At 40.9% G+C, this 14,591-nt stretch overlaps 2 protein-coding genes across 5 annotated transcripts in view; both read left to right on the forward strand.

Annotated features, from left to right (window-relative positions):
• Window positions 1-1,090: 1,090 nt before the first annotated feature.
• SKIL (SKI like proto-oncogene) overlaps window positions 1,091-14,591 on the forward strand; it is a 40,841-nt gene continuing 27,340 nt past the window's right edge. For 3 of the 4 annotated variants that reach the window (XM_061637303.1, XM_061637305.1, XM_061637306.1), the window contains exons 1-2: window positions 1,096-1,180; window positions 5,204-7,088. In XM_061637303.1, the coding sequence (XP_061493287.1) occupies window positions 5,985-7,088 (1,104 nt within the window). In that variant the 5' untranslated portion in view covers window positions 1,096-1,180; window positions 5,204-5,984. Of the gene's footprint in view, window positions 1,181-4,953; window positions 5,061-5,203; window positions 7,089-14,591 lie in introns of all 4 variants that reach the window. The other variant, XM_061637304.1, reaches the window with a different exon arrangement.
• Window positions 1,105-14,591, forward strand: part of CLDN11 (claudin 11) — a 72,558-nt gene continuing 59,071 nt past the window's right edge. The window contains exon 1 of the mRNA XM_061637307.1: window positions 1,105-1,180. The gene's annotated coding sequence lies outside the window, so the exon portion shown is untranslated. The remainder of the gene's footprint in view (window positions 1,181-14,591) is intronic.

A 14,591-nucleotide genomic window follows, 5' to 3' on the forward strand; every position in this document is an offset into this window, starting at 1 on the left:
CAGCCACAATCCACTTTGGAAGTCTGGTGCCCTCAGGTTAATTGTTGTGTGGGGAATGCCATTTGGTTCTATCTCAGGCACCAAAATGTCTTGAGTGGCTCTCCCTGACAACCGCAGCAGGCCCGTAGCCAGACTAAAGGTTTAGGGATGAGTACAAACAAAGTAGGGGGAATTTTTTTTTTAATGTAATAAACTTAATTATTTGGGAGGGGGGAAATAGGGAGCCGGAAAATTTTAGGGGTCCAGCCCCCTTGGCCTGAACTGCAGTAGAGATCAGCCAGTGCATCAAACAAAAACAAGTAAGTAACTAGTACAAATAACTTAAACCACCCAGTTGAATCCCACATTCCCGCCTATTAGCGTCTCTCAAGAAGTGTTAAATGATGTACACCTTAAACCCTGAATGTGACAAGTCCATCATAAGCGTACACTCGGTGCTGTAGTTAACTCCAGCTTATACTGTATGTGGTCTGTGGGTAAGCAAACCTGGGTTTATCCCTGTATGTGTGAACCAGCCCCGAGGGGAGCTAGATAATTATGGCACAGAGAAGCGGAGGGCAGTTGTGGGTAGCAGACTGGAAGAAGTCGGGCGGTAATAATTCGGTGGTTGTGAGTGGCTTGGGAAACGTGAGGGAGTGGGGGACGTGATCTTGGAACGGGTGGGTACGAGGGAAGACGCGTGCGTGCGAAAACGAGAATTCAGGGGTGGTCTGAGGAGAAGTTGAGGGAAAACTGACGAGAAAGCTGATGCTGGTGAAATATATACTGGTGAAAAGGCGGCGGGCAGACAGAACGTAGCGGGAGGAGGAGCACCAATTCAGTGCTTAGCACTTGAGCCCGCTGTAGTAGAGAACGCGACGGAGACTGACTGGCTTTCTCTTAGGAAACAGAAAAGGGAGGGGGAAAGTATTTCCTCACGCTCTCCCTCTCTCGCGTACACACACAGACAGACAGAGCGAGCCAGCAGCTGGCCCAGACAGTGGGCGGAGCTTGGCGGGGCGCGCGTTCCTGGTGGGTTCGTGCCCGCGCGCCGCCGCCGTCTCCGTCACGGTGGTTTTTCCACCGCCATCACCGCCGCCGCCGCCTCCTCTGTCTCTGCAGTGAGGTCACGGGTGGGAGGTGCGTCAGCGGCTTCAGCTCCGATGTTGGGGACAGCCAGAGCGCCCGACGGTGATGTACGGTAGGGAAAGGACATTTCCCGTCGGAAAAATGAGGGAGGCCGGTGGGACCCCAAGAAGGAGAAGCAGAAAGGGAGGGGAGGGAGGTTATATTGAGGTAATGGAGGGAGGGAGAAGGAAATAGTCCCAGAGAGTAAGAGGGTGGGGGAGGGGAATATGGAGTAGCCGTGGATTAGCCCAGAGCAGTTGCAGAGAGGGGGGAATTGCGAGGGGGGGCGCTGAGGGGAGAAGAAAGGATGGTCTCTTGTCCGGGTGGGGGATGGGGACTAAGATTTCTTTTGGGGGTGGGCGAAGGAAGGAGCAATTATTCGTGCGTGTTTTGGAGGAGGGATTGCCTGTGCGATGTGAATCAAAATAACCCATAAAGGGGGGGGAAATGTTTTTTAGTCATAAGGTAATAAATACGCACGAGGAGTGGAGGAAGGTTCTTCTTGATGAAACATCAGCCGGGGCGGGGACGAGAGAAGAGGAGATACGGCAGCGGCAGGGGGAGGAGGTTAAATCTGAGGGCGTCTTTGCAGGGACTCTTAACAGACTCTCTCCGCGCCACCACGGCCTAACCTTCCCCGTCTCTCTCTCTCTCTCTCTCTGTGCTAGACTTAACCTTCCTCACCTCTTGTGGGGGAGGAGTGTCTGTAGCAGCAGGTTAGTCTGATACAAGAGAGGAAAGGAGTTTAGTTCAGGGCAAAGAAGGGAAATTCCACAAGGAGAGGAGGAGTTGGGTTTTAGGGCAAGCGGGTTGCCGAAAGGTGTAAAAGGAGATTTCCAGTAGAAGATGATCAGAGGAGCCTTGTGATCAAAGGACCGGGGGGGGGGGAGAGAAGAGCAGCGTCTACCAGGAATAATTTAGCGCAGGATGTTGCGGGGAGGGAGGTGCATTTGTTGGGGCCGGGGATTGGATGTAATAAGTGCGTTTCAAGCAAAAGCAAACTCCCATTGGTTTAGGTGCCACTGACTGACAATGTTTGTGTAGGTGTTTTATGGGAACAGGAGTGTTTGTGGACGCGGGAGTTTTGGCTTTGGTTTAAATACAGCTTATAAAGCCGCAGTTTTCAAAAATTCTATCTGCAGGCAGGGCTGTGGAGTCGGTATGTCAAACCTTTGACTCCTCTATTTTTCTACTGTCCCGAGTACTGTCCGACTCCGACTCCTTCATAAATGGCAGATGTGTATTAATTTTTCTACTGTCTGACTCCGACTCTGACTTCTTCATAAATGGCAAATGTATTTTAATGTTATTAATATTAAAATATTTTTATTTTGAAGTCGGAGTCAGTACATTTCTACCGACTCCACCCAAAATTGCTTCCGACTCCACGACTCCGACTCCACAGCCCTGCCTGCAGGGAACTTTTTTCACATTGACTTGTCTGCTGAGGAACCCCTGCTCATCTGCCCTGGAATATATCCATATTACAGAGGATTGTGGGAAATGTTATAGCATACGCATACTGTGCAATTTGTTGGGTCTCACTATGGTTCAGTGTAAACTAAAAAAGAATGAATCTTAGAGTAAATAGATCTTCTGTAGAGGCAGGGTTGTGGTGGTATTGAGTGAACTTTCAGGGAAGCTTGCTTGCCATCTTCTAATTGAAGATCCCTTTTTACATTTCCAATGAATCCCAGGGGTCTCTGGAGCAGTTTAAAAATGATTGCTGTAAGAGAACAGGAGCTGAAAAAGCAGTATTTGTACTGCCATGGGACCTTTGGCTAGTTGTTTTTATTTTGCATATATCTGAGTGTTTCTACAGGAGATGGCTTACTGTGGATGAGTGTACAGAGGAATTACTGTAAAATGAGGCTTCAGAATAAATTTGGTGAGATTTTGCATGGCATTGGGAGGGCTGCCTAAACAAAATTTTAGGTGGGTATTAGTAAGCATAATGATTCTTTGTGAGGTATTGAATGATTTTTGGGGGAGGGGAATTCTCTGTAATTTTTATAGGGCTAGATTTGGGAGGAGAGTGGTAATTTAGAAAAAGCGCCTTTGGGAAGTTCAGATTATCTTTGGAGTAAAATGCAGAATCTAATTGTGTGTGTTTGGGGGAAATCTGGAGAAAAAATATTTTGAAAGCATACACTTTTAACCATGGGAGAAATGAGCTGATTTACATGGTAGATTTTTGAAACTAGTGATGTTGGGAAGTGAGGCGCTTCAGTGCTAAGAATGTGTTTTTTCAAAAATGCTGAATATTAACCAAAAACTTACAGAAGAGTATAGGCAATGCATGGGTTGCAAGGAAAAATGCATTGTTTAAAAAACACATTGTTTTGCGGCTACTTAGTACAAAACAATAGCAATGTTGTCATTTTTTATTATTCTGCAACAGCTGGTGTAGGAAGGGGGCTTCCATTAATGGAGGCTCATCTAACTTTTTGCATTGTTAGAGACAGAGTTGTTCTAAATGTAAAATGTGCATGGTTGGAGTGCAAGTACCACAGTTTTATATGCCCATTTTGAAAGGCTAAAGGGAATTTTGATTTCCCAAGGACTGTCCTCTGCTGTAGCCCTTCAATTAATCAAGTATGAGATGGAAGTGTCCCTTTTTGTATTCTACAAATTCCAAGAGCATTTTCTATACTTAAACATGTAAGAATTTGTTTGTGGACAATGGACATTTTCCCCATCATCCTTTATTTTCAAATAGCCTGTTTTGTGGTGAGATCACTGAGTGCTAAAAAGGTAATAGAGAGGAGTAGGTCCTTGGTTATGGGGGATGGAGACTACTGAGACAACTAATGTGTGCATTTGTAAGGGGTGAAGAGTGCATTATTATTTTTTAAAAGACAGAAATAAGGGGAAATGTGGGAGAAATTTTGAGACCAAGAAATGGTAATTGAGGACTATATGCAGGCCCGCAAAGAAAGAGAAAAAAAATCCTGAATGCTGAAAGAAAATGTATTTCTTAGAAAAGCTCAATGTGTTTCGGCCTCTAAACTTAGTCAGGGGATATAAACGTCTGTAGAGATCCCTAATAGGAAAAATGCTTACGTTTTTAATGGCAACTACCAGCATTTTGGGATTTCTTTTCTCTTTGTGGTTTTTTGGATGCTGGCTGTTTTTTGTTTTCTGTATGCAGTCACAAGGAGAAGGGCACATAGCTGGTGACAGAGGGATTAATGCTTCATTTGCAATCTGTTCACTTTCAAAATAGGTTAAGGGATGTAAATACTGAGCAGTGAGCATTCCATTCAGCATTGGAATATGTAGAGGAGGAGAGAGGAGTAGTTGAGTGGAATGCCTGCTTTGTTTGCATTCTGGTCAGCTAACCACAGGAACTGTATTACATGTGAGTCAAACTGTCGTTTCATATTATCTAAACAGATTGTACATTACAAAAGGAGAATATCAGGAGTTCATGCCTGATATGAACTGAACATGCAGTAAGTGAATAAATGAAGTAGCAGAACAGAGAGAAGAAATGCAAAGATATGTGTAGGAGGAACCCCCCCCCCCAAGCCGGGCTAGTAGTAGGTTTTGGGAGGGAGGTTCTGCTGGGAAAACAGTATGGAAAAAGAGTTTAAATTGTTTGTTTGATGCCTCTGCTCCAACCCAATCCTGGATTCCTCTGTCGCTCTTTTACATTATTTAAAAAAAGGACTTTGGGAATCTCATAATGAATTTCTTGCATCGCAAATAATATGGTCTAAGAAAAAGAGGCATGGTAATGACAGTTATTAGACTACACCTGATTAAGTATGTAAAAGTAACACCAGGAAAATTTTAACACGATAAAGCCTCCGTAATTCAAACCTGCACTCTCACTGATCACAGAATTGTAGAAAAGTAGAGTTGGAAGAGGCCATCGAGTCCAGCCCTCTGCTGAATGCAAGAATCCAAATTAAATCAAAATACATTAGTCCAGGAAAAGCTCTTGCCCTGTAAGTATTTTGTATATTTTACTCTCTGGGTACAGTATGACAACATCTATATTTAGAACATTTGAGTTTAATTTGAAATGGTTTGGTAGCTTCAGTACACTTATGACTGTAAAATACTTGTCTGTTTTTCTGCCCCCATTCAGATTTTGTTAAAGGATCGACAAATATGTATATTATTAGCCGAAGACATTTATTTTGCTGATGGCTGGAAACCTATTTTTATTATTAAATCTTGTGGTTGGAACATTGGGTTTCACAATGATCATCCTAATACATAGAGTTAACAACCAGCATTCTTGGATCAATTTCCAATCAAGGGTATATTGATGAATTAACATCAGTGCTACTGGAGCTGGAAAACTGTGCTGAACTGTGAATCCAGAACTTTGTCTGTGATATTTGGGAATAACAAGATTCCACATCATAAAGTTCCAGTCCCTGTAATTTCTAGAAGTGTAAGTTTGAAATCCGCATTTCAGGCTGTGAGAACTTCACCACTTGTGTGCTTTTATGTTCTGATGGAAGAACATGGGAAGACTCCGTATGTCAGTAAAAATGGAAATCTTCTTCAAAGCTAAACTTTGTACTAAATCACAGTTTTCTATTGGATTAAATCATTGGATCATTTTCAAGACCAGTGACTTAAGGGTTTGAGCAAAAGCATTTTGTATGTGCACTGAACTGTACGTTTTATATTTAGTCAATTTGAAAAAAAAGAAGTATTTTTAAATGGCAGATGTTTTTAGGTAATTCCTTAGCTTTAAAGGTTATGATTGTAAATGCAAAGGGTTAAATGTACCAGTTTGGTGTCTTATTAATTTTTTTCAATGAAAGCAGCCATAATGGTTATGCAATAACCAGAATTTGAGATTTCAAAGAGCTACCTGTGGTCAAATTTAAGATTCACCTATTTAAAATTTAGCTATGGAAGCTCCACAGATAAATTTTCCCCTAGGTCATCAGTCAAAGCAAATGGGGACTGTAGCACAAGAAGATGACAGTCCTCCAGCAAAAAAAGCAATGACTGAAGTGCATGTAAAAGATAAAGTACAAACTGTGGTAAACAAGTTGTCAAGAATAAAGAAGGAACATTTGGATGAATGTGAAGAAAACTTTATGGAGGACAGAGAGGAAGATGCAAAACCAAACACTGCTGTAGCATCTGAGCCTTTGAACTTAAATCCTGGACTGAAACATACACTGGCGCAGTTCCACTTAAGTAGCCAGAGTTCACTGGGTGGACCAGCAGCATTTTCTGCTCGCCATTCCCAAGAAAGTACGTCTTCTGTCTTTGTACCTCTCCCATCACCCCAAATCCTTCCTGGTCCGCTGCTTGTTCCTTCAGACAGCTCTACAGAGCTGACACAGACTTTATTGGAAGGAGAATCTATATCTTGTTTTAAAGTTGGAGGGGAAAAGAGACTTTGCCTGCCTCAAGTCTTGAATTCTGTGCTCCGTGATTTTTCTCTGCAGCAGATTAACACAGTGTGTGATGAACTTTACATCTATTGCTCTAGGTGTACTTCAGACCAGCTTCATATCTTAAAGGTTTTGGGAATCCTTCCATTCAATGCTCCATCTTGTGGGCTGATCACACTGACTGATGCTCAAAGACTATGCAATGCTCTGCTGCGTCCTCGCACATTTCCTCAAAATGGCAGTCTGCTTCATGCTAAAAGTTCACTGGCCCAACTGAAAGAGACTGGCAGTGCCTTTGAAGTAGAGCATGAATGTTTGGGAAAGTGCCAGGGTTTATTTGCTCCACAGTTTTATATTCAGCCAGATTCTCCATGCATCCAGTGTTCAGAGTGCTATGTGATGTTTTCACCCCAGACATTTGTGATGCATTCTCATCGATCTCCTGACAAGAGGACCTGTCATTGGGGCTTTGAATCAGCCAAATGGCATTGCTATCTCCATATTAACCAAAAATATTTAGGAATGCCAGAAGAGAGAGATTTGAAGCATCTTTTGGAAGAAATGAAAGAAAAATTTAGCATAAAAAATCAGAAAATAATCCAGTCTAAAGTAAGTGTCTTTATGGTTGTAAAATATTTGGATTCAATTAATGTTAAACACTGCATTTAAAATATTTTAAACGTGTTTCATCTTTTGAAAAACTTCAGTTGTTACCAGAAAGTGGTATCATGGCGGACACCAAGCAAATAATACTTTAGTGTTTAAAACACAGGGGTATAAGCTAAGCTAACAAGTTTGGAGTTTTATGTCTTGCTTCCTAACCAATTTACAAGCAAGGGGAATCAATTAACATTGATAAACAGACTTTTTGTTTGTAAAAAAAAAAAAGCATGCCTATTTGGTTTTACTTCATATACAATAGTATTTAAACACTTATGAATAGCTTGTCACTACGCATTGAGAAATACAGCCATGCAACACTCTCCACTCTATACAAAATATAAGGGAGAGAGAATGAAAAAGGAAAGAAGCAAAAAATGAGGAATGGCTCAGAGGGGGTAAAATCTTGAAGCACTTAAACTGATGTCTGAGAGTCATCAGAATATCAGGTAAGGGAAAGTTCCACAGGTAAGGTATGGCTAAAGAAAACATGGAGACATTCAGCTTTGTTTTAAAAGAGTATCAGAACAACCCAGCGATCAAGAGACCCTCAGAGATTTATGTGGTACCTTTCATATATTATGCTGTTGGAGCATAGAGTGTTGACTAAATATCTACAATTATCTTTTTCATAACAGATTAGTATAATTCCTAATATTAAAAGCCCCAAAGTCTGCCCTCTAATTAGACAAATGTTTTTTTCTTTTGATTTATGGAGATGTGAAGACCCAGAGAAAAACAGAAAAGATTTTTTTCTGTGTCATCACAACTCTAGTTCTGTACGTAGCCTTTGGGAGTCCATACTATACACTGCCTGCATAGCACTTCAAAGAAACTACAAATGTACAAACACACAAATGCCTTCCATCATCTAAGCTTGGAACTCTATAATAATGTTTTGTTTTGTGGTTTTGTTGATACTCAAATAAGAGAAAGCTGCCAGTTTACCTGGGCTAAAAGCTTTGATCCAAGTGTTCTGTTGCATGACTTGAATGCACTTTCATTCACATGTAAGCAGTGGGTATCCATGATTTTCACCTATTTTCTCTTTCTGCTGCAGCTTTCCATGCTGCATCACACGCTGTTCAGGAGGTATAGCTTTTTGGAGGTAGGGAGTTAAAAGTGGGAAGGGAGGAAGAAAGCCCCATTTCAAGGGGCTTTGCAGACAGGATGCAAGCCATTGTGCACTTGTCTCTTAATGTTCCCCAAGGTTTTATAAGATCTGACCCACTTGTCCACATGTAAGAAAGTTTTCTTTGGTATGTTTGTTTTCAAGTTTTTATTACTACAAACTGCTTGTGTGTAATAGATGTTTGGGTGATTTTCGCTATGGAAAGAGGCCATGATGTAAGAATTTGGTACAATAGATTGGCACCCATTTCAAAAAGCCTTTAGAATCTCACTTTCTCTGTTTTTATATTTACTATTTCTCTTCAAATCAGTTATTTCAGATGCACTGTTGCTGGACCACCTGAAAGCTTTGTAGGGCAACTGTGATGGTTAGAATCCTGAGAATTTCAGCTTTCATTTTTCAATCTTTACCTTTGATAAAAAAAATCAGGAACACTGAATTGCATTGTGTGCCTGAAGCCAGTGTCTTGGCATATTACTTTTTATAGGTGGGTGTTCTTGTAATTATCTCCATACCCTTTTCCAGTCAGAGCCTGTGGTACCTGGAAGGAGCCTGGAGAGCAGATAGTTAGTGCTTCTAGATGAGTGGTGGTTGTCACAAATTGAGAGCAAACCAGAAATAGCAATGGGATTAAAAAAAAAAACACCAGTGTAGATAAGAGGATGGGCAAATATGGGAGAGAAACTCCTGTAAGTTTCTTATATTTGGTGATTGTATCAGTAACTGCAAAATCTGACTATTTAGTGTAGTGGTAGAGGACAAGGTTTTGCATGAAGAAGGCTTAAGATCAGTCTATGGAATCTCCAGTTTTATCACTTGTTTGCCATCCTGGGTTCCTTTTTGAGGAAGGGTGGGATATAAATTTAATAATAAATAAAGAGTTTTGGATAGCAGGCTGGGGAAAGCCCTGCAGAGAGTCAATAGTTTGATTTGGTATGAGATAGCTTAATATCTTTGTTTTAAATCCTACGCTTCTTCCAAAGGAGCCCAGGGTTGCATATGTTCATGTAGTCAGTGTAGCTTGACTCAATGAAGGCAGCAAGCCTCATCCATAAAGTGTGATGCGTTGATTCCAAGATGCATTTTGGGCATATTTGTAGCCAATTAAGCTCCATGCTTATCTCCCTGAATTCTCTTTACATTGCTTTTCCACAAGTACCTTTTGCCATTCGAGTTGTGGATAGCTGGCATTAAGACGTGGAATTTTTGTGTGTGTGTTTATAAGGGTAGTAGCAAGTTGTAACTCAACTCCTTCATGAGCAATTGCTTACTGATAGGTTTTATCTATAGTTGTTGTGGTTGCACATACATTGAACTTCCCATATCTGTAAATTTCAAATGTTCATGTAATGTGCCAAAGGAAAACTCCAAAATGAAAGAAGCATCCATCTTCCCTGCCCCCCTGCTATGCTTGATGGGTAGGTGGGATATGGAAACTTAGAATTCATAACTGGCAAAAGCTTAATTGGCAACAAATGAAGAAGTGCTAATCCACCAGTATCCAATTTTTTTCATTTAAAAGACCAGATTTTCTAGAGAGAAAGTTCAGTTGTGGGAGAACAACCACCCTTTCCATTTACTGCTTTTCCAATTGTAATAATAAATAGAAAAAAAGTAGTCTTTTGGTGGATCAACTTCTGTTCCTGGATTATACAAATCAAGCCATTTAGACATAGGCTAGCTTCTCTTCTTCGTCTTCCTTATGCTGTCTGCCCATTGGGAGGAGTGGAGCACAAGTAAAAATAAAGCAGTAACAAGTAGAGTTCATGTGACGTCATGCCCAGAGGTGGCGTCTCACAGGTGGATTGCCCATTGACTGACCATGAAAATGGACGGCCTTCAAGGTGATTCCGACTTACAGCGACCCTATGAATAGGGTTTTTATGGTAAGCGGTATTCAGAGGGGGTTTACCATTGCCTTCCTCTGTGACTGACCATAATAAGCTCTAGATTAGTGTATTTATTTATTATTTATTTATTTATTATTAAATTTATTAGTCGCCCATCTGGCTGGTTGTCCAGCCACTCTGGGCAACGTACAAAATAAAACATACAAATACATTAAACGTTAAAAATCTGAAGCAATAATAGTAAAACCTAGCCCACCCCAAAAGTCTGCCTAAAGAGCCAGGTCTTCAAGGCTCGGTGGAAACTCATCATAGAAGGGGCATGACAGAGATCATTTGGGAGGGAGTTCCACAAGGTGGGGGCCTCAATTGAAAAAGCCCTCTCCCTAGTCCTCACCAGTCTGGCTGTTTTAACTGGTGGGATGGAGAGAAGGTGTTTTGAGGCTGATCTTGTTGGGCGGCATCGCTGATGATGCTGGAGGCGCTCCTTCAGATAGATTGGGCCGAAACCTTGTAGGGATTTAAAGGTCAAAACCAACACCTTGTATTGGTAACCAGTGCAACTCTTTTAGCACTGGAGTGATATGATCTCGGTGGCGGCTGCCTTTAATCAGGCGCACTGCTACATTCTGTACCAGTTGCAACTTCCGGACCGTTTTCAAGGGTAGCCCCATGTAGAGTGCATTACAATAGTCTAGGCAAGAGGAGACCAGGGCATGTACCACTGATGGGAGCAGATGATTGGGAAGGTGGGGCGCAGCCTCCGTATCAGATGGAATTGATACAGCGCCGCCTGGCTTACAGCTGAGACCTGAGCTTCCATGGACAGTTGGGAGTCAAGAATGACCCCCAGGCTGCGGACCTGGTCTCTCAGGGGCAATTGTACCCCATTGAGCACCAGCTCCAAATCCCCCAATCTTCCCTTGTCTCCCACGAACAGTACCTCGGTTTTGTCAAGGTTCGGCTTCAGCTTATTTCTTCCCATCCAGCCACATATTAGTGATTGGGAGCTTTCTTGTTTAGTTTTAGGTAAGCAAGTCCAGGAAGAAACTAAACTTGTTAGGGCAGCTGAAACTGTAAATGTCCCAGCTTTATCAGGTTTATATACTCATTAATGAGATAGCAACTGTCTTGCTATTTATTCAGCAACAGTACTGTACTTGCTTAAGGTAATGTAGCTCCCATAAGTGTGTAGACCAATAAATAATATTTTGGCTTGCCTTCAAGAAAATGATAGATACATTGTGTTCTAAGGCTTATAAACAACCCCATTATCATTTTGTTGCAGTCTTGCAATATGGCTAATGAAGGGCTATGTATTTCCAAAATATTGTGCTGCTTTTACATATTGCTGTATAAATACAGATGACCTTTTCAAGAGCCTATACAATATAAGTTTTAATGAGTGATTTGTGAGAGGGGGGAATTTAGATAAGGACAAAAACACTGTTATAGAGACTACGTTTTTGTTGATGTGCTAAGATGAGACCCCCTCATGCCTAATAAGCCTGTGTTGCCTCATGGATGGAATATTCAATTATAGTTTCAGGGAATTATATTCACATTTCATCTTATGTGTGGAATGGTACTTGTTTGGTAATGGGTGTTCACCTAAAAATCTGAAGTTGTGTAGAGCTAAGGGTCTGTTGGGATTGTGCACTCAACACAGATCGCTTCAGAGCTCACACTTGTTTACCTACCTTTCTTTTTCCTCTTAAGATTGGAGGTGGGGCATTAGCATGCTTGTCGTTGAGCAACTAAACATTCCCATGAAAAAACAGGAGAGACCATGCTGATCGTTATTATGTACTGTGAACTCCTTTCTGAACATCTTTCCAACTCCTTTTTTTGTCTATAGTGGGAGGAAAGAATTCTCTATAGAGAGACGATAGAAAGTTGGCCTGACTTGGGGTGATTTCCTCTTCTTTTTCTAGAGGGCATGCTGCCATTGGGCTTGGGCAAGTTGTTCCCTACCTATAAAATGCAAGACAAGTGCATTTTCCCAGGAGTAATTGTGAATCTGAGTAAAAATTATAGAACTGATTTCAAATTTGTCCTGTCCTGCTGAGCTAACCTTTCTAGTTCAAGCTTCATTAGCACTGTGAATACTCACCTTGTATCCTTTATCCTAACAGAATGTAAAATACCCCTTAAAGCTTTTATAAGGAAAATATGTGCATGTGAATAGGAGCATCCCCTTTATCCAGCATTAACATACATTGAAGAAACACTCTGCTGCTTCAGCAGTGCTTCTAACACTTCTGAGATGTGAAACGCAAAGTAGCAAAAAATAGTTAAGATGCACAGTGATTTTGGGGATCTTCACATCTGAAGAGAAAAGCAGGGGGTGGAGGAAGGGATAGAGGAATGCCTTTCTGCTATTATGAACTGCACCTAACTAGCTGAACCCCCCCCCCCCCCGCACACACATACACAAACACACCCACACAACAGCAAATGTAATTGCTGAAAATGCAAGAATGGGTGAAGTGATGCAGTGCTGCGTAACAATGTGTCAGGAGGGCAGGGGAGATTCAGGACTTGCCTTTTATTCTTTTCTGTTTTTAGATGGTGCTGTTGAAATTTATAGTCCATTCATATGAATGTGTAGTGAATTTTGATATGGTCCTCATAGATTGCTTGCATGTGCCAGCACAGCTTTAAACTAATTTTGATTTGGGGAAAGTTGAAAAGACAATTATGTACAGTAACCAAGCTGCAGTGCAAGCTGGTACCTTAAAGTGCTGGCCTCCCATTTGGAATTGAGATGTCATCAGTTTTGGTAACCTCATGATAGATCATAGAATCATAGAATAGTAGAGTTGGAAGGGACCTATAAGGCCATCAAGTCCAACCCCCTGCTCAATGCAGGAATCCAAATCAAAGCATTCCTGACAGATGGCTGTTCAGTTGCCTCTTGAATGCCTCCAGTGTTATGTCCTCCTTGGTCTTCAAGGGAAATGTGTCACAATTAGGGAGAAATAAATGTTTTTGAAGCCATGTATTTATGGTGAGGAACTTCAGCTCTTTGTAGTTCCTCTGGTGCACATACACTTCTTATATGTTACTCCATGTGTCTTATAAAACCACTATTTTGTTTCCTTCATTTAAAGTATCTGAAGTGGCTCTTCATGGTTTAGCACATATACAAACAGTGCAATAATAATAATAAAAAGATCCAGCTATAGTTGCAAGCACTTTGATAAGCTGAAACAAATTTGTTTTGGTTTGGGGAGGATCCCTGTGTTGAAGATTCAGAATTTCTCAACTAAGCACAGACATATTCCAGCCCTACAATTCTGTTTCTCTTCTCTGTTTCCTTCTCAGTTTCACTATGAATGCTCATTGCAAGGCTGGCTCTTGGAACCAGGTTGCTTTACAATTTCACAATATAACTGAATTGTGTGGTGAACATAAAACATAATCAAGTAATGAGTAGCCAAAACACATGGCAGCTATCAGGTCTTCTCAGAAGTGTTTTTAAACAAGTTGGATTTATGTTTTGTTAGGTTAAACATGCTGAATTAATTCTATAGCTCTGAAATTCTCACTCTTGGCAATTGTCACACACAATGGGAAGTTTCCATTTAGGTTTTCTGTCCCATTTGAAGTGGCCCAATTAATTCCAATACAACACTTTCCCCACAGAAGAAATATGTTCATAGTATATAGGAGAAACACATTTTAAAGTGGCAAAGCCATATCGATTTTGCAGAAAAAGTTTGCATGCAAGAGTCTAGATTCCTGCCAGCTCATTCTCATGATTTTTTCTATAACTATCACAAATTTGCTTTCTGATAATATTAAGAGCCTGAAACCACTAGGCTTTCTGATGTGAGGTTTTTTACAGTTATTCTTTCATGGGTGTCCCTTTGCCGGGCGGGGGGAGTCTTGTTAGTTTCCTCCCTTGATGGGTTTTAATAAAAAAAATTGACATGTTTCTTCAGATACTTGCTGAATCTTCAGAAATGAAAGTTGAAATTCTCAAGATTCTTTTAAGCTATAATAATAAGATACCTATTCTGTGCTCTGTAATCAGTCATGAAAATCCCTAGTTCCTTGTTCATCCTTATCCGTTATGAAGGTTTCATACTGATATATAACATTGTGAAAATGGTGTTAACAACCTTGAATGTAAGATCCCACATGCTGCTGTTAATGCAATATATAAATATTTCTGAAACATACACTTTGTTCAAAAGAAGCACAAGATTATTTCTGGTCACTCATGAAGGGCTTTCCCGCATTCTCCTCCCAATGTGGAAACTCCTTCCAGGGAAGCATCCTATGTATGGCATAGTAAATTTATTGTAGTAAAAAAGCTGGAGGATGAATAATCTTCAAGAAAGCTATTCGTCATTTCATCTATATTTGGAGTGGGCAAAACTCAGGTAATGTTGCTTTTCTGATACTGCTACTGTTTCATTGTCTTTTAATTTCTCCTGTGAAATTTAATGACATTTAAGAGAGATT

This window comes from Rhineura floridana, chromosome 7 (genome assembly GCF_030035675.1).
Source record: "Rhineura floridana isolate rRhiFlo1 chromosome 7, rRhiFlo1.hap2, whole genome shotgun sequence".
Lineage (NCBI taxonomy): Eukaryota > Metazoa > Chordata > Lepidosauria > Squamata > Rhineuridae > Rhineura > Rhineura floridana.